Raw genomic sequence first — 23,554 nt, forward strand, 5'->3', positions numbered from 1 at the left:
GGAATCCAGTGCTTCATGTGTAGTGCTTTCTGTTTTGTTTTGTTTTCAAGACTTTGCAGCCTGTCCTGTCTTCTTTGGAAGGCCTGACTTAACATTTTTTGGTTAAACAACATGTAAATATATCATTTTCTTCAAAATATTGAATTAGCTCTTTCCACCAGCTTTCATAAATGAGTACTGCACACTATTAGATTGGTCTTCATTCATCAGTTCATCTTTTGTAGAATTTATTTTTCTTCATTTTGACTATCATTGTTCAGTTTTTCTGTTCAAATGTTTTTTATGCAGTTCTAGGGGCTAGAGCAGTGACTCAGTGAGTAAAGTATTTGCATGGAAGCATAAAGACCTGAATTTGAATCTCAAGAACACACAAAAATGCCAGCCATGGGGTCTTGTTCCTTTAACTTCAGTTCTGGGATGCAGACCAGAGGATCTGAAAGCTTGCTGACCAACTATAGCCAAGATAGTGGTGATCAGGTTCAACAAGAGATCTTGTCTTCAAAAATTATGGTGGAGAGTGAAAGATAATAACTAAAGTAGATTTCAGGCCTCCACTGTGCACCTACAAGAGAGCTCCCAAGGTCCTGATGAGGAGCAGAAGGAGAGAGAACATGAGAAAGAAAGTCAGGACCGTGAGGGGTGCGTTCACCCATGGAGACGGTGAGACAGAACTAACGGGAGATCACCAACTCCAGTTGGATTGGGACTGATGGAACATGATACCAAACCAGACACTCTGAATGTGGCCGACGGTGGAGGCTGACTGAGAAGCCAAGGACAAAGGCTCTGAGCTTTGACTCTTCTGCATGGACAGGCTCTGTGGAAGCCTTCTCAGCTTGGTTGATCACCTTCCTGGACCTGGGGGGAGTTGGGAGGACCTTGGTCTTAACATAGAGTAGGGAACCCCGATGGCTCCTTGGCCTGAAGAGGGAGGGAGGGGGGGGATATGGGTGGAGGGGAGGGGAGGGAAGGGGAAGGAAGAGGGGAGGAGATGGAAATTTTTAAATATCAAAAAATAAACCAAAAAAAAATAAAAATAAAAAAAGAGAACACACCCATACACCTCCTACAAATATTTTATGGAATTGTTGAAATTACTCCATGTATTTAAGGGAATTCCAGAGCGGCTTGATATATAGGCATTTGCATCATCCTCTTCAGTGTTTGGTCTGTATGTTGGGAAAAAGCAAAGGTTCTGGCCTCCCACTGGTCCTAGACTTTTCATTGTCCTCTAAATTAAGGAAGCAGCCAAACTTTGTTTTTTGAGACAGGGTCTGGTTATGGAGGTAAAATTGCCTTCAAGTTCAGCATTCTCTTGCCTCAACCTCTAGAATACTAGGAAGAACATCTTTGTACATATTTATTTATCCTGCGTATATCTTTTTTTTTAGGACATTGGCCCAGTTTTTTTTTAATGTATGTCTGTGCCACCCTGTTACAGGTGAGATATGGAGGTCAGACTTACTTCAATTTAGAGTGCAGTTTTTTTTAAGCTCCTTCTACCTGTTGTTTGAGACAGTGTCTCACTGAACTTGGGCCTTGCTGACAAGGCTAAGCTATTTGGCTAGTGAGCGTCCTCAGTGATAGGTTTACGAGTTAAATTCACTGCACTTGTTTTCCTCCTCTCTCCATTTATTTTTTGAGATGGGATCTTACAGTGTAGTCCCTAGCTGGCCTGAAACTCTATGTAGACTATGCTGGCTTTGAATTTACAGAGATCTGCCTGCCTCTGCCTCTGGAATCACTAAGATTAAAGGAGTGGGTTACTATGATGGGCATGCTTGCCATTTTAACTTGGATAATCTGGATTGAATTTAGGTCTTTAAACTTGTGCAACAAGCACTTTACCTACTGAATCATCGTCTCTCCAGTCCTATTTACCTATTTTTAAATTGTTTTTGTTTTAGTATAATACTACTCTGTTGGTTGTTTTGTTATTGTTTTGAGATAGTGTCTCAGTATGTAGACCAGGCTGTCCTCGAATTCACAGAGATCCACTTGCCTCTGTTTCCCAAGTGTTGGGATTAGATGTGTGCTGTCTGTCTGTCTGTTTGTGTGTCTGTCTGTCTGTCTGTCTGTCTGTCACTCTATCTATTTGCACACTACTTGCATGTCTTGTGCCTGTGGAGGCCAGAAAAGATCATCAGATCCTCTGGAACTGGACTTACAGATGGTTATCAAATGCCATGTGGATGCTGGGAATTAAACCCAGTTTCTTTGGAAGAAGAGCCATTCTCTTAACTGTTTAATCATTTCTTCAGCTCAAGACTTTTAAATAATTAGCACCATTAAGGCTGGGGCTATAGCTCAGTTGTAGAATAACACTTGCCTATCATGTACAAAGCCCTGGGTTCAAAAATGCTCTAAAATGTTTTTTTTTATTCTTTGAGCTTATAATATAATTAATTACATCACTCCTCTTTCTCTTTATTCCTTCTAGTCCCTTCCATGTGCCCCTTTGTTCTCATTTAAATCATGGCCTCTTTGATTTTTTTGTGTTACTAGTTACATAAATACAACCTGCTCAGTCTGTATAATGTTACTTGTATGTATGTTTCCAGGGCCGACTATTTGGTGTTGCATAACCAACTGGTGTGTTCTTCCCTGGGGATGACGATTTCCCCCACACTCAGTATTCTTTAGTTGCCTGGAATTTTTTGTATAGGCTTGAGACCTCCTGGGCCTTCCCCTCTCCACTTTGGCATGTTGATTGGTGTCATCCTTTTTCAGTTCTTTTGTAAGCAGTCGTGTTTGTGAAACTTGGGTATAGCTTCTCTGACATTTCTAGGAGATACAATTTCACAGCAAACTTCCTGTTCCTCTGGCCTTTACAGTCTTTCCATTACCATCTTCTGCAATCATCCCTGAGCCTTAGGATCAAAAAAACTCCTTTTTTTCCTTTTGGTTTTTTGAGACAGGGTTTCTCTGTATAATTGCCCTGGCTGTCCTGGAACTTGCTCTGTAGAATGGGTTGTCCTTGAACTTAGAGATCCACCTGCCTCTGCTTCCCAAGTGCTGGGATTAAAGGTATACACCACCACACTTGGCTCTATTATATTTTTATACTTTACTTTTTGCCAACCAACCAACAAATATGAAATATAGGTTTTTTTCAACTTTATATGAATAGTTAAATTTTGCCAGTATTAATTTTCATATGTATGTATGAAAATTTTCATTTGCATGTATGATTTGGAATACTGCCTTGCCTTAGAACTAAAATTTTAAAGTAGATGTTTCCCGTTGAAGAAATCTATATTGGGGACTAGTTGTGTTGATTAATGATGAGGTACTCAGAACTGAAAAACAATGAAAAAATCTATTATTATAGGAAGTCTTTAGAATTTGCCTGCAAGTTGTATCTGGCAAGCTTGACTCCGATGATTGTTTTGATAGGGGCATACATTCCAACCACCTTTTTTCTTAGAATCTAAGACTGCTGCATTAAGTCCACATTTAAGGGTTGGAAAGTGATTGATTCTTTCATGATGTTAAGCAGTTCGATCTGATTCCCTCCACCTTTGAGGATTATAGCTGCCCTGGCTAAAGCCCTGTCACCCACACTGGAAACATTCACTCTCCTTCTAGTCTTCTGGCATGGCAGCAGTTGTTTAGCTTGTGATAGAAAGGTTCATGGAGACCTGAAGAATACTTATCAATTTTCGGGGAACCTGTCTTCATCTGTTTTCTTTGCAGGGTACTAATATTTTTCAAGCATTCTTCCATATTGCTTCATTTTTGTCTGGCTTTGCTTTATGGCTTTTGCAAACATTGCCCTGTTAAGTTAATCATTTTGTTGCTATGATTAACCCTGGATTACTTCCTGACCTGGTCTGTGTGAGTACATCTGAGCTTTAGCTCCTTTATTCTAAAGGAGTTTACCACTTTGCTTATTATATAGCAGGATTGTTGAGATATGTATGTGAAAGTTTTCAGCTATGCAGTACTATAGGAATCTGAGGTACACATATTGCTGTTGTATGACTGATTATTTGCAGATGCTCTGACTAGTGTAAGAGTCATAAAATAGCCAGTAAAGCAAATGTTCTATGCTGTTTTGACTTTACTAATATTTCTTTTAGTATTGACTCCTAATCTTGTAAGAATGGCCACATGAAAAGAACAATTATATATTAAAGCACACTCTTTACATACTCCACCTGTTTCATCTGGATCCTAGTCCTTCTTAATGACAGTTGTCTGATTAAAGAAAATTAGCACTAATTATTTTGAAAACAGATTATATAGTAGGATTAATTTTCCCTTTGAAAGCATTCACAATTTAAAGTAAAGGGATGTTATATATAATAACAGAGGGTAGGGCCTTTGCTGTCTGTTTACATTGCAGTGGTAGTGATTTCCAGTGAAAGCAAATGGGTAGGAAAAGTTCAGTCGATTTGGAAATATTGTGTTGCTACCCTGGAGGCAAACTAGTTCAGTGTTGTTTGCACAGCTAGAAATTATCCATGTGTTTAACTAAACAGACTTTTTAAAATTTAACAAAGCAGGCATGTTTGTATAGCTCTGCTGTTATAGAAATGGGTGATTTGAGCTACTTATATCTTTGAATTATTTGTTAATTATCTCAGTATAATTTTCAGTCTAATTAAATTATATTTCAGTTTTTGTAACTTCTAATTTTTCTACATTCCCTACATCTTCTTCAACTGTTTTCTTTTAAAATGGCCCTTTGTCTGTAAAAATTATTATAGAGCCAGGCATAGTAGCTCACCCCTTTAATCCCAGCACTCAGGAGGCAGAAGCGGTAGGATCTCTGAGTTCTAGGCAGCTGGTACTATATGAGACCCTATCTTAAAAATTCATTATATTGATAGTCGGGGGCAGGAGGATCATGAGTTTGAGATCAGCCTAGGCTAAATAATAAGAGCCTTTCTCAAGAAAAAAAAATAACAGTAAGGAGTCAGGCGTGCTATTGCATGCTTACACCTCTAGTACTTGGGAGACAGAGACCACCTGGGAGTTGAGGCCAGCCTGGAATACATAAAACTCTGTCTCAAGAGAAAAAAAAACAGTTGGGAGTCAGGCAGAGTGCTACATGCTTGTAGTCCCAACATTTAGGAGGCTTAAAGAAGAGGATATTTCGGCCTGGTGGTGGTGGTGCACGCCTTTAATCCCGGCACTCGGGAGGCAGAGGCATGCGGATCTCTGAGTTCGAGGCCAGCCTGGTCTATAAGAGCTAGTTCCAGGACAGGCTCTAGAAACTACAGGGAAACTCTGTCTCGAAAAACAAAACAAACAAACAAAACAACAACAACAAAAAAAGAGGATATTTCTGTGAATTTGAAGCCAGCCTGTGCTACATAGTGAATTTGAGGTCAATCTGATATACATAGCAAGATCTTGTAAAAAAAAAAAAAAACTCGTCCCTGGCGTGATTCCGTCCTGCGTGCCTGTTCTGAGGAGCAGCAGGCAGTGCCCTCCGTCCGACTTCTCTACCACCGAAGAACGCGCCTCCACCTCATGGAAGACTCCATGGACATGGACATGAGCCCTCTAAGGCCTCAGAACTACCTTTTCAGTTGTGAATTAAAAGCCGACAAAGATTATCACTTTAAGGTGGATAATGATGAGAATGAGCACCAGTTATCTCTAAGAACGGTTAGTTTAGGTGCTGGGGCAAAAGACGAATTACACATCGTAGAGGCAGAAGCAATGAATTATGAAGGCAGTCCAATTAAAGTAACACTGGCAACTTTGAAAATGTCTGTACAGCCAACAGTTTCTCTTGGGGGATTTGAAATAACACCTCCTGTGGTCTTAAGATTGAAGTGTGGTTCAGGGCCTGTGCACATTAGTGGACAGCATCTAGTAGCTGTAGAGGAAGATGCAGAGTCTGAAGATGAAGATGAGGAGGATGTAAAACTGTTGAGTATGTCTGGAAAGCGATCTGCTCCTGGAGGTGGCAACAAGGTTCCACAGAAAAAAGTAAAACTTGATGAGGATGATGATGAAGATGATGAGGATGATGAGGATGATGAAGATGATGATGATGATGATTTTGATGATGAGGAAGCTGAAGAAAAAGTTCCAGTGAAGAAATCTGTACGAGATACCCCAGCCAAAAATGCACAAAAATCAAACCAAAATGGAAAAGACTTAAAACCATCAACACCAAGATCAAAGGGTCAAGAGTCCTTCAAAAAACAGGAAAAAACCCCTAAAACACCAAAAGGACCTAGTTCTGTAGAAGACATTAAGGCAAAAATGCAAGCAAGTATAGAAAAAGGTGGCTCTCTTCCCAAAGTCGAAGCCAAGTTCATTAATTATGTGAAGAATTGCTTCCGGATGACTGACCAGGAGGCTATCCAAGATCTCTGGCAGTGGAGGAAGTCTCTTTAAGAAAATGGTTTAAACAGTTTGAAATATTCCGTCTTACTTAATTTCTGTAACAGTTGATATATCTGGCTGTCCTTTTTATAATGCAAAGTGAGAACTTTCCCTACTGTGTTTGATAAATGTTGTCCAGGTTCCATTGCCAAGAATGTGTTGTCTAAAATGCCTGTTTAGTTTTCAAGGATGGAGCTCCACCCTTTACTTGGTTTTAAGTATGTATGGAATGTTATGATAGGACATAGTAATAGTGGTGGTCAGATGTGGAAATGGTAGGGAGACAAATATACATGTGAAATAAACTCAGTATTTTAATAAAGTAAAAAAAAAAAACTCACAGAAAACTATAATGAGAGGCCTGTAGAAAGAGGAGACCTTATACCATACTTACGTGTCCACTATCCAGCCTAAGAAGTTGATCACCTAAGTAGTTGAACTGCTCTTTTGCTTTCCTCTACAGTCACGCTCCTTCTCTTTTCCATCCCATTTCTTCCAATATATATGTACATGTAAACAGAACAGAAAATGTTTTATGGTTTTACATTTTTGTCTCCTAAAACATTTCTCTCTCAATTCTGGGGTTTCACCTTGTTGCTCATGGCTCTAGTTCAGAGTTTTTCAGCCTGTCCTGCTGATATTTGTGGCCAGATAAATTTTTATGAGGGGCTTCCTTCTCCATCACAGGTTGCTTGGTGGTATCCCTGGTCTAAATTTGCTAGAGGCCAGTAATCCTCTCCCTTGACCTCAATGTCTCTAGACACTGCAAAATGTCCCATTGTTGGTGAGGTCACTTGCACTTAGAATCACTTTTCTAGTTGATTCATTTTAACTGCTGTATCATGTTCCAGCATGACATTGTAACAAATCTCTATTTCATTTATCCACTGATGGATATTTAGGTTATTTCCAAAATGTTAATTATTAGGAAGACTACTTCAGTGAGACTTTTTGTTCATATTCATCCTCTTTCTCAATCCCCATTTTTTTTCTTTCTGATAGGGTCTCACTGAATAGCACTAAATGTTCTGAAACTCTCTGTGTATGCAGACCAGATTGGTCTCAAATTTAAGGCAGCCCTGTGTCTGTCTCCCAAGTGCTAAGATTACAGGTGTGAGCCACCTCCTTCATGCTTTCTCAAGCACATCTGTGAGACTCTCCCTAGAGTAAAAGCAGAGGGATAGAAGAGGTTGACGTCTGTTATATTCATATTTTTAACTCTACCAGATATTGCCACATAATCTCTGTAATTGTAGAAATTTATATTAGTCAGATGAATAAAAAAGATACTGTCGCTGGACAATGGTGGTGCCCACCTTTAATCCCAGCACTTGTGAGACAGGTGATGTGGGATTTCCCTCTGTATGCTATGAATATGATTGGTTAATTAATAAAGAAAACTACCTTGGCTTATTGATAGGGTAGGCAGGGAAAACTAAACTCAATGCTGGGAGGAAGAAAGGCAGAGTCAGAAGCCATGGAGCTGCTGTGGGTGACAGAAATGCTGAAACCTTGCCGGTAGGCCACAACCTTGTGGTGATGCACAGATTAATGGAGATGGGTTAAATTAAGATGTAAGAGCTAGCAAATAAAAAGCTGAGCTAATGGGCCAAGCAGTGATTTAAATGGTATGGTTTCTGTGTGATTATTTTGGGGCTGAACAGCTGGGAACCAACAATCGGCCTCCTTGCAACACAGAGGCAGGCAGATCTCTGTGAGTTTTAGTCCAGTCTGGTCTACAAAGCAAGTTCCAGGACAGCCAGAGCTAAAACAGTGAAACTCTGTCTTGAAAAACTAAAATAAATAAATGAAAAAATATACTGTCATTCTATATAAGTACCTTGTATGGTCAGATTTTGAAATTTTTGTCAGATAAATGATACTCAATTATGATTTTAGTTTATTTGATTTTAGGGTTTTTTTTTTTGTTTTTCGAGACAGTGTTTCTCTGTAGTTTCTAGAGCCTGTCCTGGAACTAGCTCTTGTAGACCAGGCTGGCCTCGAACTCAGAGATCCGCCTGCCTCTGCCTCCCGAGTGCTGGGATTAAAGGCGTGCACCACCACCGCCCAGCTTGATTTTAGTTTAAAAAACTAAATTAAGATTTTAGTTTATGATTTATTTTATGATTATGATTTTAGTTTTAAAAACCTATCTGGATATTATTCAAAAAAGAATTAAATTTTTACTGTATAATAATTTATTGAGAATCCAGAAACCTTCTCCAAATCATGAGGCCTTATCTTACAGGAATTTAAAACTATTTGTGTTTCTGTGATGAGCTTTAAGAAGGGGTTCTGGCCAGGCAGTGGTGGCATATGCCTTTAATCCCAGCGCTTGGGAGGCAGAAGCAGGCAGGTAGCTGTGAGTTTAAGGCCAGACTAGTCTACAGAACAAATTCTAGGACAGCCAAGACTGTTACACAGAGAAACCCTGTCTCAAAAAACCAAAAAAGAAAAAAAAAGGAAAGAAAGGAAAAAAGAAGTGGTTCTGGACTGTGTACATTTTGGGGTTTGTATCAGAGATGATAGTCTAGTTGTAATGGTACTCTTTTTGTAGGAATGGCATTACTGTCTGTTTAGGGAGTGACTAAACTATTTTAATAACTAGAAATTATTTCCCTTAGTGTTGTTGAATGCTTTTGTCTCAGAGTCACTTGCTATTAATAGCCATGTACCAAATTTGTCTCTGATATTGTGATCCAAAGCCTGCATTTTTCATACCATATGAAATTTGAAATTTCTTATGCACTGTTTCCTAAGTCATTTTACTAAATGCAGTACAAGGTTACAATATATAGTCACAGTTTTGTACTTACTTTAAAGACATTTAAAATTTTTTAGATGGATATGACACAAAGTCATATTGATATGTATTATGTCCATATGTATTTGTTATCAGTAAGTGGATGATGAAATCCTCTGAAGTTTTATGTGTGTGGTCTAGTTGAAATAGAATTTTGAAAAACAAATCAAAAGAAAAATATATGTATTCGTAGTTTATTTGCCATACTTAAATTAAGATGTTGTGGGAAATCCAACTGTATTACTGTAATTTTCATTTATGTTCAGACATTGTATTCTGATCTCCCTAATATGTGAATCCCAAGAGAATTTTTTTTTATTAAAGGGGCTGTGTCAAAATACCTGACAAGAAGCAACTTGAGCACTTGAAAAGATGCTTAATATTATGAGTAATTAGGAAATTGGAATCAAAACCATGAGATACCTTTTCCTATCTACTAGTATGGTATGAGAAAAGTCAGAGCCAGGGCATGGTGGTCCCCATCTGTAATTCCAGCTCTTAGGATAATGAAGTGGTAAGATTAACGGTTTCAAGCCACCCAGTAAGGAAGAAAAAAAACTTGTCTCAAAATCACAAAGCTAACCTCACTGTACACACACAGTAAGAAGCAGATAGCAGCAAGCATCTCTGAGGAGGTAAGGAAACTGAAGTTCTCATATACTATTGGTGGGAGTTCACAGCGACACGGCTGCTATGGAATACCCTGGCAGTTCCTCAGGCAGTTAGTTAAGTGGAGTTATGACACAGCACTCTTCAGTTTTACCTAAAGAAAATGAAAGCACAAAATTTCTACCAACATTTGTAACATCAGTATTCATAAGAAGCAAAAGTGGAAATAACTCAAATGTCCATCAGCTAACAAATAGATAGTCAAAATGTGCATTTATTCTACTGTAAGAGGAATGTGTATTAGTATGTACTACAATATACATCAAAGTTACAAACAAGCAAAATGAGGCCAGGTCACAAGAGATAGCATATTATATTATTCTAGTAATATGAAATAACTTGAAGAGGAATACTATTTATACAGAAAGATTAGTGTTTGCCTGGCACTGATGGTGGATGACCTTAGGAGTTAGTGGGGGGATAAGGTTTCATTATGAGGTGATAAAAATGTTCTAAAATTAACTGTGGTTATGGCTACACTTGTGGATGCATGCATTAAGAGCCATTGACTTTTATACTTTAAATAGGTGAAATAAATGTCAACCATGTCTCAATAAAATTTTAAAATGCTTCTGAGAGAACTGCATATCTGCATGTATAAGAATGTCACCTGAAGATGAGTGGGAGAGCACTTGGCTTAGCAAGTACAAGTTCTGGATTTGATCCCCAGCACAAATAAAAGAAAGAACAAAACAATGGATAAATTAGACTTCATAAAATTAAATGCTTTTATATGTTAGTAGCTACCATCAAAAATGTTAAAGAATGAAATGTCAGTATACCTTGAAATATGCTAACTACAAGAATCTAGACATAAAACCACATATTGAATGAATCCATTTACAGTAAATGGCCAGTATAGGCATATCTGCAGAAATAGGAAGTCCATCAGTATTTTCCAGGGACTGAGTAGAAGGGAATGGGTATGATTGATAATGACAATGGGGATTTTTTCATTTCATTTTCATTTATTATTTTTGCATATGTATGTGCATATGCATACAGCAGAGTATGTGAGTGGAGATCAGAGATCACCTTGGAGGAGTTTCTTCTCCTTCCACTGTGTGAGTCTCAGGGGTTGAATTTAGGTTGTCAGACTTGGTGGTAGGTACCTTTACCTGCTCAGTAATTTTGCCAGGCTGGAGGTTTCTTTTTTGAGGGAATGGAAAATGTTCTATAACCATGTGATTGTTATGGTTGTACATCTTTTTTTGTTTGTTTTGGTTTTTTGAGACAGCATTTCTCTGTGTGGCTTTGGTGCCTGTCCTGGGACTAGCTCTTGTAGACCAGGCTGCTCTCTGCCTTGCAAGTGTTGGGATTAAAGGTGTGTACCACCACCACCTTTTCATGGTTGTACATCTTTTTAATATACCAAAACCCACTGAACTGGAACACTTGAAAGACTGGGTTTCTTAGCATGTGAATTTCATCTGGGTTTCAGAATGAACACATGGACCCAGTGAGATGGCCAAATAAAGGGGCTTGCCACCAAACCTTATATCCTGAGTTGGATCCCCTGGAACCCACATGATGGAAGGGCAAAACTAATTAATTCCCACAAGTTGTCCTCTGAACTCTGTCATAAACATATGTACACATAAACAAACATACATTCCTCTTCCCTCTTAATTATTTGACACTGAGTATTACTATATAAGTTGAACTTGGATTGAACTATTTTAAAAAATATTTTATTTTATTTGAATGGGTGTTTTGCCTTCATGTATATATCTGTGTACCACGTGTGTGCCTGGCACTCAAAAAGGGCAGAAGTGGGTGTAGGATCCCCTGAAACTGGAATTACAGATGGTTGTGAGCACTATGTAAATGCTGGGAGTTAAACCCAGGCCCTCAAAAAGAGCAGCCGATGCCTGGCCTTGAATTCTTTATGATATCCTCCTGCCATAACCTTCAAAGTCCTAAGATTACAGGGGACACCACCACACTCATAGTCACCAATGCCTTTAATGAGCTACTCTTAGAAATTAACATATTGTCATGGCCATCATAATCTATTTATTGGAAGCATCACGAAGTCTAGGTCATACTCAGGGTGAAAAGGGTTACATTCCATTTTTGAAGGGAGCAGCAGAGTCTGTGAATGTGCTGTAAACTCACTACAGCAGTGGTTCTCAACCTTCCTGGTGCTGCGTCCTTTAATACAGTTCCTCATGTCGTGGTGACCCCCAGCCATACAATTATTTTCGTTGCTACTCCCATATCTGTAATTTTGCTACTGTTTTGAAATTGTAATGTAAATATCTGTGTTTTCTGATGGTCTTAGGCAACCCCTGTGCAGGAGGGTCATTTGACCCCCAGAAGGGTCACGACTCACAGGTTGAGAACTGCTGCACTAGAAGAAGACAGAACTTTAGTAAGCAATGAACAGAATAAATAAACAAATTGTGGAGCTGCATATTAGAAGATGGGGAGTTCTATAGAAAAAATAGACGTAAAGGGAATAGGGATATGTTTGTATTGAAGGGCTATATAGGTTGCCATTTTAAACATGGTATCAGTGTGGGCCCCATGACAAAGGTTAAAGACTTCAAACGGATGAGAAAATTAGCTAAGCAGATTTCTGAAAGTGAGGAATCCCAAACCAAGAGAATAGCTAAACCAAAGCCCTTGAGTGGCAGTCATCCAGTAGATAGCATGACAGGCACAGAGTCAGGTGTGCTGGGCGGTTGGAGACCAGAGAGGTCAGTTTGAGGTGGGCAGACAGGGAAAATCATGTAGAACTCTATGAATAGCCTAAGGACTTTTAGCTGTTTTGGTTCTTCGGTCTACATCCAAATATTATGTGAGATTATATGCTAAACATGTTTCATAATCAGGAAAGTAGTTTCTAAAGGCAAGTTACATTTTAAAATTTTCTTTTATTTTGCTTATTTTTATGTGTGTGCCTATATGTGGATGTCAGAGAAAAACATTAAGGATTTGTTTCTCTTCTACCATGTAGGTCCAGGGGCTTGAACTCAGGTCATTGACTAAGCCATCTTGTTGTTCTCAAAAATTTATTACTTGGAGTGTTGTATGTTTTTTTAATTAGCTTAGCCATAGAAATCTACTTTCCTTTACTTCATCAAAGATTAGTTGAAAGGTTTTCCTCAGCAAGTATGAAAGAATACTGATCACATTTTATTATTAGCACATTTTCAATTGGAGGTGTGTAAAAAAGGTGATAAAGATTATTTCCGTGGCTGAATTAATGATTTTATATTCTCTAACAGGAACATAAAGACATCAAAAAATGGAACCAAGTATGGATGTGAATTCAGTCACTATCTCTGTTGAGGGAATGACATGTATTTCCTGTGTCCGGACCATTGAACAGCAGATCGGGAAAGCAAATGGTGTCCATCACATTAAAGTAAGTTTCTCTTTGTAAATTAGTAAGATGCCATCAACAATAATTCTGGTAAGAATTACTTCTGTTACTGGAATTGAAGCCATCAAACCGATACATTTGACTGAAAAAAAAATACTCACACTGCTAAGCTGATACTTAATAATCTGTATAATAATATATAATAATAATAACTATATAATAGTTATATAATAATAACTTATCTAGTTAATTCTGTTTTAAGAAAGAAAGCCAGGTATAATTGAGGCAAGAGGATCACCTGAGTTCAGGAGTCTAAAGGATCAGTGTGGATAACACAATCAGTGCTAGTTTTAAAAAAAACAGCAAAGAAAAAGAACAATGTTCAAACATGGACTCTATTGTGGTTGCATATGTGTGCTTTTTTACTACTCCTAATTTCTGTCTTTTTATTTGAAACAAAGTTTGGACGTGTAACCCAAAATGGCCTCAAACTCAGGATCCTCCTGCTTCAAGCTCTCAATGCTAGAATTCTAAGTATATAGGGTCATGACGAGATTGAATTTACTTTTAACTTCATGCTGGGTGAAAATATTTGATCTCAGAGAATGAGCTAGGAATTTTTTTTATCTTTTTATAGCATTAGTGATTATTTTGTGATCACAGTTTATATGACATAGCTAAAGCATTATTATTATTATTATTTAACATTCTTTAAGCATCAGCAGATTTCTCAGTGTGCTGTGGTTGCGATTGAAGTTCAGGTTATTTACCTTTTGGGAGGTAGTACTGCAGTTTGAACTTAGGGCTTTGCCCATGTTAGGCAAGAGCTTTACCACCAAGCTATATCCCTAGCAGGTTATTTTGCATTTATTTATTTTGGGGGTTTTGAAGCAAAAGTGTGCTAGGCTGGCCTGGCCCTGTATAGCCTCATCCTATCTCAGACTATCAGTCTTCTGTCCTCAGTTTCCAGAATGCTGGTTTATAGGCATGGGCTCTATGTCTGCTGAAGTCCAGGCTGTTTAGCACGGGCTATTAAGCCTCCCCAACACTGTAGGGGACACCTGTGGCTGTCTTTTGGTATTATTTCTCTTTCTGGGGGTAGCTAATGGGGCAGGAGCTATTTGTGTAGCTAGGCTTGCCTTGAGCTCACTATCTAGCTCAAGCTAGACTCAAATTTGTGATTCATTTGTCTCAGCCTCCTGAGTGCTAGGAGTATAGATGGGGGCCACCCTGCCTGCCAGTTGCTTGAGGTTTTGTTCAGAATCTTTTTTCTTTGTTTTGTTGCTTGTTTGAAACATGGTGTATGTAGCTCAGGCTGACCATGAATTTAATATTTAGCCAAGGCTATCCTTGAATTCCTGTTCCTCTCACTTCCAATCTCCTAAGTAATAAATAGGATTACAAACATTTTTGCCCAGTTAGCTACATTTGCTAGCTAGTGAGCCCCAGAAATCCTCTTGTGTCTACCTCCCCAGCAATAGAATGACTTGGTGTGTGGCACTACACCTGGATATTTACATGGGAGCTGGGAATCAGAGTGAGTTTGATAGAGGTAATGGTCCAAACTAAGGGAGCTGTGAAGATGGTTCAGTTTGGACCCTTATGCCTATCTCTTGTAGCATTTTGAGAGTCTGAGCACTGATATTAATTCATCTCATTTCACCAGTTTTCCATGAACCCCTTCTCCTAGTTCTTCTCAGCTTATACATAGAGGTCAAGGAAATGAAAAGAGCCCCTTTCTTATCAAAGTGATGAAGATTCCTGGGTGTGGTGCCTTGGAAGAAAGCAGAACGAGTGTTACTATGAGGCTGACTGGGTTGCCTAACAGGTTCAAATCCAAACTGGGCTACATAGCAAGACTCTGACTCAAAGAGAGTTTGTTTGAAGATTCTATTATAATAACAATACTATATGGGAGCATTTAAAATATTATAATACAAATTGTTTAGGCTTGAACATGTTTATTTTCACTTTTGGAGCTTAATGAGTTAATTCTAACATGTAGTGTTCTTGTGTGTCTAGTGTCTTAATATTTATTTTCACCATCTTTAAAATCACTGTATATTGATGGTAACTGTAGTTTCTGGAGGTTTTCTGTAATTTTGCTTTTATTCAATGTTCATTACAATGCTGGTGGAAAGTAAATGCCACTTTGGAATTTGATCAGCTTGCTTCAGTCCTGGAATGCTTTCTCTGTGAGCAGTTGAGATCCACATGCAAATATTGCATTCTTAGATATACTACTAAGGGCAGATGTTTTTGAGAAAAGGAGTCTCACTATGCCCTGGGGTGTCTTGGAATCTACTGGGTAGCTGAGGCCGGCCTCAAACTTGTGCTGATCCTCCTGCTTCACCCTCCTAAATGCTATTATCACAGGTGTAAGCTTCCAGATGTTAATATTTTAAAGGGAGTTTTGTCCAAATACACACCACATTTAGCACATAATTTAAAATTGAGGATTCACCAGATTCCTTTTTATGAGAAACTCATTATATTTAAAGTGTATCTATATTACATTATTGTAGTGAGGAGCTGTGGGCCACTTCCCACCGCCCGGCTCTCAGCTGCCTGGCTAGCTTATGCCCCAAAATAACAACACAAATAGTATTCATTTAGACACTGCTTGGCCCATTAGCTTCAGCCTCTTACTGGCTAACTCTCAAATTTTGCTTTAACCCACATTTAGTAATGTGTGTAGCACCACGAGGGGTGGCTTACCGGGAAGATTCTAGCCTACGTCCATCTTGGGTTGGAGCTTCATTGCATCTGACCCAGAGAGGAGAGGCATAGTGATTGCCTGAGGCATCTGCCCAAGGCGTCTGCCTCACTCCCAGCATCCTGTTCTGTCTACTCCACCCACCTATGTTCTAACTTATCAGGCCAAGCAGTTTCTTTATTAATTAACCAATGAAACAGCAGATAGATAGAAACACTCCTACATCACATTATAGCTAGAATGTTTGTTTGTTTCAAAACAGGGTTTCTCTGTGTAACAGTCCTAGCTGTCCTGGAACTCAACACTGTAGACCAGGCTGGCCTTGAACTCACAGAGATCCACCTGCCTCTGCCTTCTGAGTGCTGAGATTAAAGGCATGTGCCACCACTGCCCAGTTTAACTAGAAGTTTGTATATTTCTATAATAGATACTTGAACTCTTCTTTATCTAAATGTTAATTTTTAACTAGTCATCAGACATTTCAAATGCTTTTGGCTTTTCAGATAAATATAAGATTTATATTTTATTGTCTATATAATGTTCTTGTCTATGATTCTTCTCAGAGTCTTGAACACATTGATTTACTTTTTTTGTTTTTATTATAAAACAGTTACTGTGTCATGACACAATTCCTTTTGCATTTCCTTAATTCAAGAGCCATGTGAGAGCATTTGTATGCATGTGGTACTCTTTTCTCCATATCTTTCATACTCCTCTTTGTCAGAAAGGATGGAATAAATTGTGGGTACAGATTAGTATATGCCTGAAGCGAAGCAGTGTTCTCCTTTGTTGACCCTTATCAGCCAAGGCTAAGTAGAAGGCTGTGGTTAAGTTTAAATTCTGTCATGTGATTTGTGTTGCTTGAAGTTTTCTGTCCCAGAGGCATCCATGTAAACAGCTAGTCATATATTTTCTTTTCATCTTCTACCTTGGCCTGATTCCTTTTTACCAACAAACCAATAAGGATTTGTATGGCTGGCTTTAATGTTCTTTGGCAAGAAAGCCAGGTTGGAAAAGCTGAGAAGTGATGGGTAATTGTCTTGTTTATCACTATGCTACAAGTTTCCTAAATAAATTTATCTCCCCAAATAACCAAATTTGCAGAAATATATTTACATAATATTTATAAATTATAGTTTTATAAAATTAGATTAATACTTTGTAGTTGTTAGTTAGGGAAGACGATCAGCAAGGAAGCTCTACATTCTTCAGGCTTAAAGCTTTAAAATGAATTAATTTCAGTAAGTAATGTGTATGAACCCTGTACTTGGTTTATTCATAAATGAATCCAATTAAACCTCCACTGGAATTAAGGTAGGACTGGTGCTGGAGGCCAGAACTCAGACCTAATATTGCTAAGTATATAGTTGTGTCTGTGCTAATTACAGTAAAGCCATTTAACCACAGATGCTAGTTCACCAATTTTTCAAGTTAGTTACTTGCTGTCTACTGACCATTTTCCCAAACTTTTAACCCTTGTCTAGTAAAATATATTGAGTATTTTTTCTGTTAAAACATCTCTATATATAACTATAGGGCTAGATTCCACTTAATAAAATATTTATGTATCTATTTTGTTTTATGTATATGTACCTGAGCTGAGTATATGTATGCGCACTACATTTGAGCAGGAACTGGAATGTTGAGTGAAAGAGGATGTTGGATTGCCTGGAACTGGAGTTACAGACAGTTGTGAGCTGCCTATGTGGGTGCTGGGCACTGCATCTGGATCCTCTGAAAGAACAGCAAGTGCTCTTCACTTAGCTCTTCAGTCCTCTCCACATTTTTCTTATGGCAGGGTCTCAAGTATACCAGGTCAGTCTCAAACTCACTATGTAGCTGAGAATGTCCTTGATCATACTCTTTCTCTCTGAAGTGCTAAAATTACAGACCACCTTGTCAGGCAGCCTTTTTTGTGGTGCTGGGGATTAAAAGTAGGGCCTTGTGTATGCTGGAAAGGTCTATACCCCCAGCTAGATTATATTTTAATATTTTCAAATACATTTCTATTTTTCAAAGCACTCTACTTGTGCCCCACTTAGATATAAAACTGCTATTTCTGCTTCTAATAAAGTCTGTTTAAAGTTAGACAAATGCAATTGCATTCTGATTAAATAGTAAAGGAAGAAGAGCAGGGCTGTAATATAAAAGCACTTTGGGTTACCAACAGTGATTTATATGAATCCTAGTGATAGATACTGAAGGCTGTACTTTCCAGGGCACATTGGTAATTTGATTGCTGAGCTTGAAAGGAAACAGGTCAGCTTTTTCCAGCTCTGCCTCTCCTCCATCAAACACTTTTATGAAGGAGGATACATTGTGACCTTTCTCTTAAAAAATTGTACTATTAGGCCTCTAGACTCAGATTTATTATGAAGTTAATAAAACTTAAGTTTCAGAGCCTCTCTATGCACTAACTTCCCTCTATGACTCTGGAAAGAATCTCAAATGTGCTCACATGGATCGGTGCTTGGTTTGCTTCCTTTGAGACTGGATCAAGCTGACTTTGAACTCATGCCCTTCTGTATGCTTTCTTTACTGTGCCTGGCTTGTTTTGTTTTTATGTTGGAACTTAACCAAAATGCTAAGAAGTGATATAGGACCTCATTGAGTAGCCAAGGCAGGATTTGAGCTTGCCTTAGTCTCCCAAGGGTGGGGATTGCAAATATCTTCTACAGTGCCCACAGTCATATTTTAGACAATTTGCAAAAGCAAGATTTGAACACTTTTAGTGGACTACTGTTCTTTTCATTTCACCTCTACCTCTTAACAGAGGTTCTCTTTGTGTTGAATGGTTGGAGTATATATGAGCATTTGGAAGATCTAAGTGGAGGAGTGACATTGGAGCTATGCTTACTTTAAGATTACTGGGCTATTTGGCTTTGTGTGGTTGGTTCTTGTTATATCTAGTTTAGTGAAGTTTTTGCTAAGAACTATGGTATAAGAATGGCTCACAAAATCACTACCATCTATTGTGCTGCTTCCTCCAGGATCTTAACATGAGGATGTCAGGCCTGATAGAAAACTGGTAAAAGAATAGCACCAATGTAGTATAACTAATGTAAGACTAGTTACTGTACAGGGAATTACAAAACTCCCTGAATTTTTTTTTTTTTTTTTAGTTTTTCAAGACAGGGTTTCTCTGTAGCTTTGGAGCCTGTCCTGGAACTAGCTCTTGTAGACCAGGCTGGCCTCAAACTCACAGAGATCGCTTGTCTCTGCACCCCGAGTGCTGGGATTTAAGGCGTGTGCACCACCGCCTGGCATCCCTGAATTCTTATAGCTTATATATGAAAGAAACTCAGGACTTTCCTCAAATTTGCCAGCGCCTATAACCTCCAGTGTTCAGTTGTAATGCTGGAAGAACCCTTCTAAACTTTGACTGAAAAAATACTTTAGGGCTGCTGCTGCTGCTCAGGGTTACAGTATTCTAGCACTAACACTGTAGACCAGACAGACAGAGGAAGCTAGCATTCAGTCTGCAGGGAAAACTGAGTTAGCTTTTTGTACAAAAATGCTTTTATAAAATCATTAGCACTAAATAACTGTATGGTTGAAAGTATACGTAAAAACTTAGATATAGAGATAGATGTTTGGAATATCATTAAGAAAAATATTAGTTATAAAGGTTTATGACATTTATCTTTGTGTTTTATGTGTAAGAGGGGAGGAGAGAGACAGACACACACACACACACACATACAGAGAGAGAGAGAGAGAGAGAGAGAGAGAGAGAGAGAGAGAGAGAGAGAGAGAGAGAGAGAGAGAGAGAGAGACTCAATATAGCCTTGGCTGTTCTGGAACTCTCAATATATTCTGGCCTTCAAGTCATAGAGATCCACCTGCTTCTTCTTTCCTAGTGCTAGGATTAAAGACATGTGCCACCATGCCTGGCTAAACATTTCTATTTGACAAGTTTATAATTTGTGCTCTCTCTCACTCTCACTCTCTGTCACCCCCCCTCCCCTCTATTCCCCCCACAGGTAGTAAAAAAAAAAGATTCAAAAGAAGTTTGTAACTTGTGATTTATTTGTGTATGTATGTGTGTGACAGTCTTGCTTTTTAGTTCAGGCTGACCTTCAATTCTTGATCCCCCTGCTTCCTGAGTGTTGAGATTACAGACTTGTACCATAATGCCCAGACATAACTTAGAATGTTTGTTTTATATTCAGAATACATACTTGGTGTAGAATTTTGCTATTTGTAGTTTTATATTCTTTTACTTAAATAAGTACCCTCCAATTGTCTCAGAGGCTCTAAAAGAGATTTGTCTCTAGGCATCATTTATAAAATTGCTTTTGTTCAAACATTTATAGTCAGAATGTATTTCTACTTGGAAATGTACAAATATTGATCACTTTACAAAGAATTTTAAGTTTTAATTTTCTGGGTCATAATTTTTGAGGTTATACTATGTTGTCAGTGTATTTGTGTGTGTGTGTGATACAGGGCCTAATACCTATTGGACAAACTCTCTCACTGACCTACATCCACAGCCTCTGTGAAGGCAATTTTAAAACCAGGTTTGGGAAGAACTAATATATGGCCTAAGTCAAGGGACCCTTGGTAGTGTTTGGAATGAAGTAATAAAACAGATATTAAAATGAGTGAGCCTACTTTATTGAATAATGCAGCAATAGAAGAGATTAGAGCTTTAACTCAACGAGAGTGGAGAGTCAGGAAGTCTCTAAGTCTAAAATAAATGCAATGTGATTATTTGCCTTTTCAGCTTTAGCATTTAAATGAATTTTGGGGATTTTGTCTGGAATTGTATTGTTATTGAGTATAGTATTCTTATTTGTCCTGCTAGTGCTATCATAGTAGACTTTAAAGGAATTAACTTGAAGTTTAATTGAATCACCCCAGTGATCTGCTCAAAGAAAAAAATAACATGGGAAGATAATGTGAAGATCTTTCTCAGCAATTGATTGGCTCTTTTGAAGTGGGAATGTAAAATCAAATTTCATTAGATACAAGAACTGAATGACTGCAAAGGTTAATGCCTCATTAACCTGAAACTTCCAATGCTTACTTTTGGAGCACTTTTCCCATTTATTCGTAAGTGCTGTAGTTTACTCTCTTTGTATAGAGTATCCTTTAACAGTCATCTCTCAGGAGTCTGGGGAGATGGCTCAGTGGATAAAGTCTTTGCTGCACAATCAAGAGACCCAGAGGACCAGAGTTAGGATGCTTTGTACCCATGTAAATGCCAGGTGGCCATAAAATAAAGTGGAGAGTGATTGAGGAAGGCAGTGCCTGCAACTGCCATCCACACATATGAGTACATGTACCTGCAAATGTATGTTCTCATTACTGTGGAACACATGAATACATATGCATACCCACCATGCACATGAACACATTTCTTTCTCTCTCCTCTTAAGATTACTTAAGGTTTTGTTAAAAGGGAACACATGCACTGATAGTCTTTCAAACTGATGTCCTATTACCAGCACTGTATTAGGATAAAAGAGAATTTTAATTATTATAAATATTAGTGACTAGAGACTATTGTTATTCTTTTTTAAAGATAGGAAGGGTGGAGCAGCGATGGGTCCCCTTGGCGGGTGGGAGACCGAGATAGGTGGGAGACAGACATACATGCCATGCAGAGAATTTGGGTATAGAGTTTATTTAGTGGGTTATGGAGGGGAAATGGAAGGGGAAAATGGAAAAGAAGTGGGGAAAAGAGAAGAAGGCAGAGAGAGAGAGAGGGAGGGAGGGAGGGAAGAAGAGAGAGAGAGAGAGAGAGAGAGAGAGAGAGAGAGAGAGAGAGAGAGAGAGAGAGAGAGAACAGAGAGGAGGGGAAGAGAAAGAGGCAGTAGCCACCTCTTCAGAAGAGGGTCTGAAAGAGAGAGAGCACGAGAACACAGGCTGGAGGAGGTGAGAGATAGCTTCTCTTGGCAGAACGGTAGGACTGAGAGTGGGCAGAACTTGTCTCTTAAGGGGACAAGTTACCCAGGTGACAGGCCAGGCCAGTATATCATAACAGCTATAGAAATGGCTCAGTGGTTAAAGAGTACCTGCTGTTCTTGTAGAGGACCAGGATTCAGTTCCCAGCGCCCACATGGCAGATCATAGTCATAGTCATCTGTAATTCCAGGGGCAGGGGGTCTGATGCTGTCTTCTGGCCTCTGTAGGCATCAGACATACATATAAAGCACACACATATAATACAGGCCAATAGCCACATAAAATAAAAAATAAATAAATTTTAAAAAAATAAATACTAATGAGCAAGCATGCATCATGAAGACATTGTTAGTTATTCAAAGAAGATTAGTTTTCTGAACTGTATTTCAAGGATCAAAGAAAGATGAAATCTAAGATAAAAACCTAGCAGTAGAGAAATAGTATGGAGAGGGTATTTTAGTATTTCCCTTTTATACTGCTGCATTTGAATTTTATATGAATAATTATGTATTGCTTGTACATTTCTGAAGCAGTTGAAATCTGTTAGAATGGGATTTGACAAAGCACTCAATTTAAAAGTAGCTTAGTTTGTGAAAAGTACTGTTAATATTTTTTATAAATCTATGAAATCTGTCTCTTTCATCTTAAACTATTTGAATATTTATACATCTTTTGGATTATTGTTGTAGTTTTAAGAACTGTCTTTTACAGTCTCATAATTGACTTAATAGTTGTGGATGGTAACCTTTCTTTTGATTGGTCTAATAGGAAAGCTGGGGATTGAATTTAGGGACTTGCATATGCTAAATATATACTTCATCACAGATCTACAGCTCTGTCCCCTGGATAAATATTACTAGAGCTTTAATCTTGTTTTATTTCAGTTTTCAGTGTCATATATTAAAGGACCAGCATCCAGCATTACTCTAATAATATACATGCTTTTCAGCAAGTCATAATATAGATTATATTGATAAATGACATTTTTTAAAAATCTATTTTTCTAAAAAAGAAAGCAAATTATCTTTTTTAAAATTATATATACTAATCCAAGTTTCCACTTCCTCCTCTCCTCCCTTTCTATACACCTACCCCATCCCTCAGAGAGGATAAGGCACATTGCTTTGGGGAAACTCCTACTATATCTAGGCTGAGCAAGGTATCCATCCAAAGAGAATAAGTTCCCCAAATGCCAGTACAAGCAGTAGGAATAAATCCTGGTGCCACTACCAGTGGCCCCCTCAGTCTGCCCCAGCCATGCAACTGTCAACCACATTCAGAGGGACTAGTTTGGACCTATGCTGTTTCCTTCCCTGTCTGTCTGGTGTTGGTGAGCTTCTGTTAGCTTAGGTAGACTGTTTCAGTGGGTATACCCATCATGGTCTTGACCTTTTGCTCATATTCTCACTCCTCCCACTCTTCAAATGGACTTTGGGGGCTCAGTCCAGTGCTCTGATGCAGATCTCTGCCTCTGTTTCCATCATTTGCTGGATGAAGGTTCTATGATGAATGATATTTAAGATATTCAGCAATCTGACTATAGGGCAAGGCCAGTTTGGGCATCCTCTCATGTTGACTGAGGTTTCTGCCCCACCCGGTCCAACAGTCGTTTAGTCCCAAATAAATACACTGAGGCCTACATTAATTAAAAACTGCTTAGCCTGTTAGCTCAGGCTTTTTATTAACTCTTATAACTTATATTAGCCCATAATTCTTGTCTGTGTTAGCCATGTGGCTTGGTACCTTTTTCGGCAAAGCAGTCTCATCTTGCTTC

The 23,554-nt window shown here is 38.5% G+C and overlaps 2 protein-coding genes across 2 annotated transcripts in view; both read left to right on the plus strand.

Annotated features, from left to right (window-relative positions):
* The window catches only part of Atp7a (ATPase copper transporting alpha), a 107,700-nt gene that overhangs the window by 31,260 nt on the left and 52,886 nt on the right, over window positions 1–23,554 (plus strand). Inside the window, exon 2 of the mRNA XM_038316510.1 lies at window positions 13,054–13,193. Within this exon, the coding sequence (XP_038172438.1) occupies window positions 13,074–13,193 (120 nt within the window). The 5' untranslated portion in view covers window positions 13,054–13,073. The remainder of the gene's footprint in view (window positions 1–13,053; window positions 13,194–23,554) is intronic.
* Window positions 5,403–6,677, plus strand: LOC119804805 (nucleophosmin-like). The gene has a single exon (XM_042054379.1). It carries the CDS (start codon window positions 5,482–5,484, stop codon window positions 6,358–6,360), a length of 879 nt encoding a protein of 292 aa, XP_041910313.1. The 5' UTR covers window positions 5,403–5,481; the 3' UTR covers window positions 6,361–6,677.

This window comes from Arvicola amphibius, chromosome X (genome assembly GCF_903992535.2).
Source record: "Arvicola amphibius chromosome X, mArvAmp1.2, whole genome shotgun sequence".
Lineage (NCBI taxonomy): Eukaryota > Metazoa > Chordata > Mammalia > Rodentia > Cricetidae > Arvicola > Arvicola amphibius.

What these genes read in the sequence shown, in the direction of transcription:
- LOC119804805 (XM_042054379.1), top strand. Translation starts at nt 5,482, where the DNA reads ATGGAAGACTCCATGGACATGGACATGAGCCCTCTAAGGCCTCAGAAC.